Source organism: Lactuca serriola, chromosome 5 (assembly GCF_051521515.1).
Source record: "Lactuca serriola cultivar US96UC23 chromosome 5, Lser_US96UC23_V15, whole genome shotgun sequence".
Lineage (NCBI taxonomy): Eukaryota > Viridiplantae > Streptophyta > Magnoliopsida > Asterales > Asteraceae > Lactuca > Lactuca serriola.
In genome coordinates this window covers 220,542,186-220,543,514 of record NC_136412.1, presented here as the reverse complement: position 1 = coordinate 220,543,514, position 1,329 = coordinate 220,542,186, and the positions used below count along the sequence as shown (strand labels likewise).

At 40.4% G+C, this 1,329-nt stretch overlaps 1 protein-coding gene across 1 annotated transcript; it reads left to right on the top strand.

Moving 5' to 3' along the window:
- The first annotated feature begins 735 nt into the window (after positions 1-735).
- Positions 736-1,329, top strand: LOC145050188 (receptor-like protein EIX2). Its single transcript, XM_078998478.1, has one exon. The coding sequence runs from the start codon at positions 736-738 to the stop codon at positions 1,327-1,329; it is 594 nt and encodes a 197-aa protein (XP_078854604.1).

Sequence of the window (1,329 nt, the reverse complement as noted above, 5' to 3'; positions counted from 1 at the left end):
GCCTTCAAATTCTAATCCTTTCCAATACTAGCGTTTCTGGACCTCTTCCAGATTGGCTTGGCGAGCTCCCAATCCGGTTCCTGTCACTCTCCCATAACTTTCTTAACGGCCCATTGACAAACCTTGTATCCAACCAAAGCACAAATTATTCTGTATTGTTACGAATGTTGCTTCTTAAGAACAACCTCTTCAGCGGATCAATTCCAGATTCATTGTGCAATTTTACAGATTTAGCTATTCTAGATCTTTCTGGAAATATGCTATCTGGGACTTTTCCAGATTGCCTAGGAAATCTCAGCAATCTGAAAGTTGTGATATTAAGTTCCAACCGGCTCTCGGGTGTCATTCCAAGCTCTCTCGGCAATCTTGGTTCATCACTACGATGGTTAGCTCTGAACAACAATAGTTTCCATGGCGAATTTCCAAAAACTCTAGCAAATTGCACAAAGTTAGCTTTGTTGGATTTGGGTGAAAACCGATTCTTTGGAAACATACCAAAATGGATTGGTGAAAATATTACGTTTCTAGTCGTCCTTAGGCTACATAAAAACAGCTTCACAGATCCAATTCCAATAGAGTTGTGTGAATGTTCTGCACTCCAAATTATGGATCTTGGAGAAAACAAATTAACAGGATCCATCCCTCGCTGTTTCCAAAACTTCAGTGCAATGACCAGAGTTCCAAAACTATAATCTTTTTACTGCAGGCACATTTGAGCAGAGTTTGAGCCTGGTAATGAAAGGAGCTGTGCTCGAGTATACAAAGACGTTGAGATATGTTGTCAACATAGACCTTTCGAGCAATAAACTAGTGGGAGAAATACCTAAGGAGTTGGCACTTCTTTTGCGATTGCTTGGTCTTAACTTGTCTAACAATCACCTCAAAGGTCGTATTCCAGATAGAATTGGTGATATGAATTCGTTAATGTCTCTTGATCTTTCAAAAAACCATCTTTCAGGGATGATCCCGCAAAGTCTGTCCTCATTGACGTTTCTTAGCCATCTGAATTTGTCACACAATAACTTATCTGGAAGAATTCCAACAGGAAGTCAGCTCCAGACACTCACTGATCCATCCATATATGCTGGCAATAATGAGCTTTGTGGTAGTCCGTTGCCAATCAATTGCAACCATGATGAAATCCCAGAAACTGGAAAAAATGCTGAGGAAGATGAAGACGATGATGGCGATGAGAAGATATGGATTTATGGTGCAACAGGGGGTTTCACAACTGGGTTTATGGGAATTGTGGGAATTTTGGCGCTTAACAACAGATGGAGACTTGCTTTCTTCAATTTTGTGGGATATTACATCGGCAAGAAACTTTGA

What these genes read in the sequence shown, in the direction of transcription:
- LOC145050188 (XM_078998478.1), top strand. Translation starts at nt 736, where the DNA reads ATGAAAGGAGCTGTGCTCGAGTATACAAAGACGTTGAGATATGTTGTC.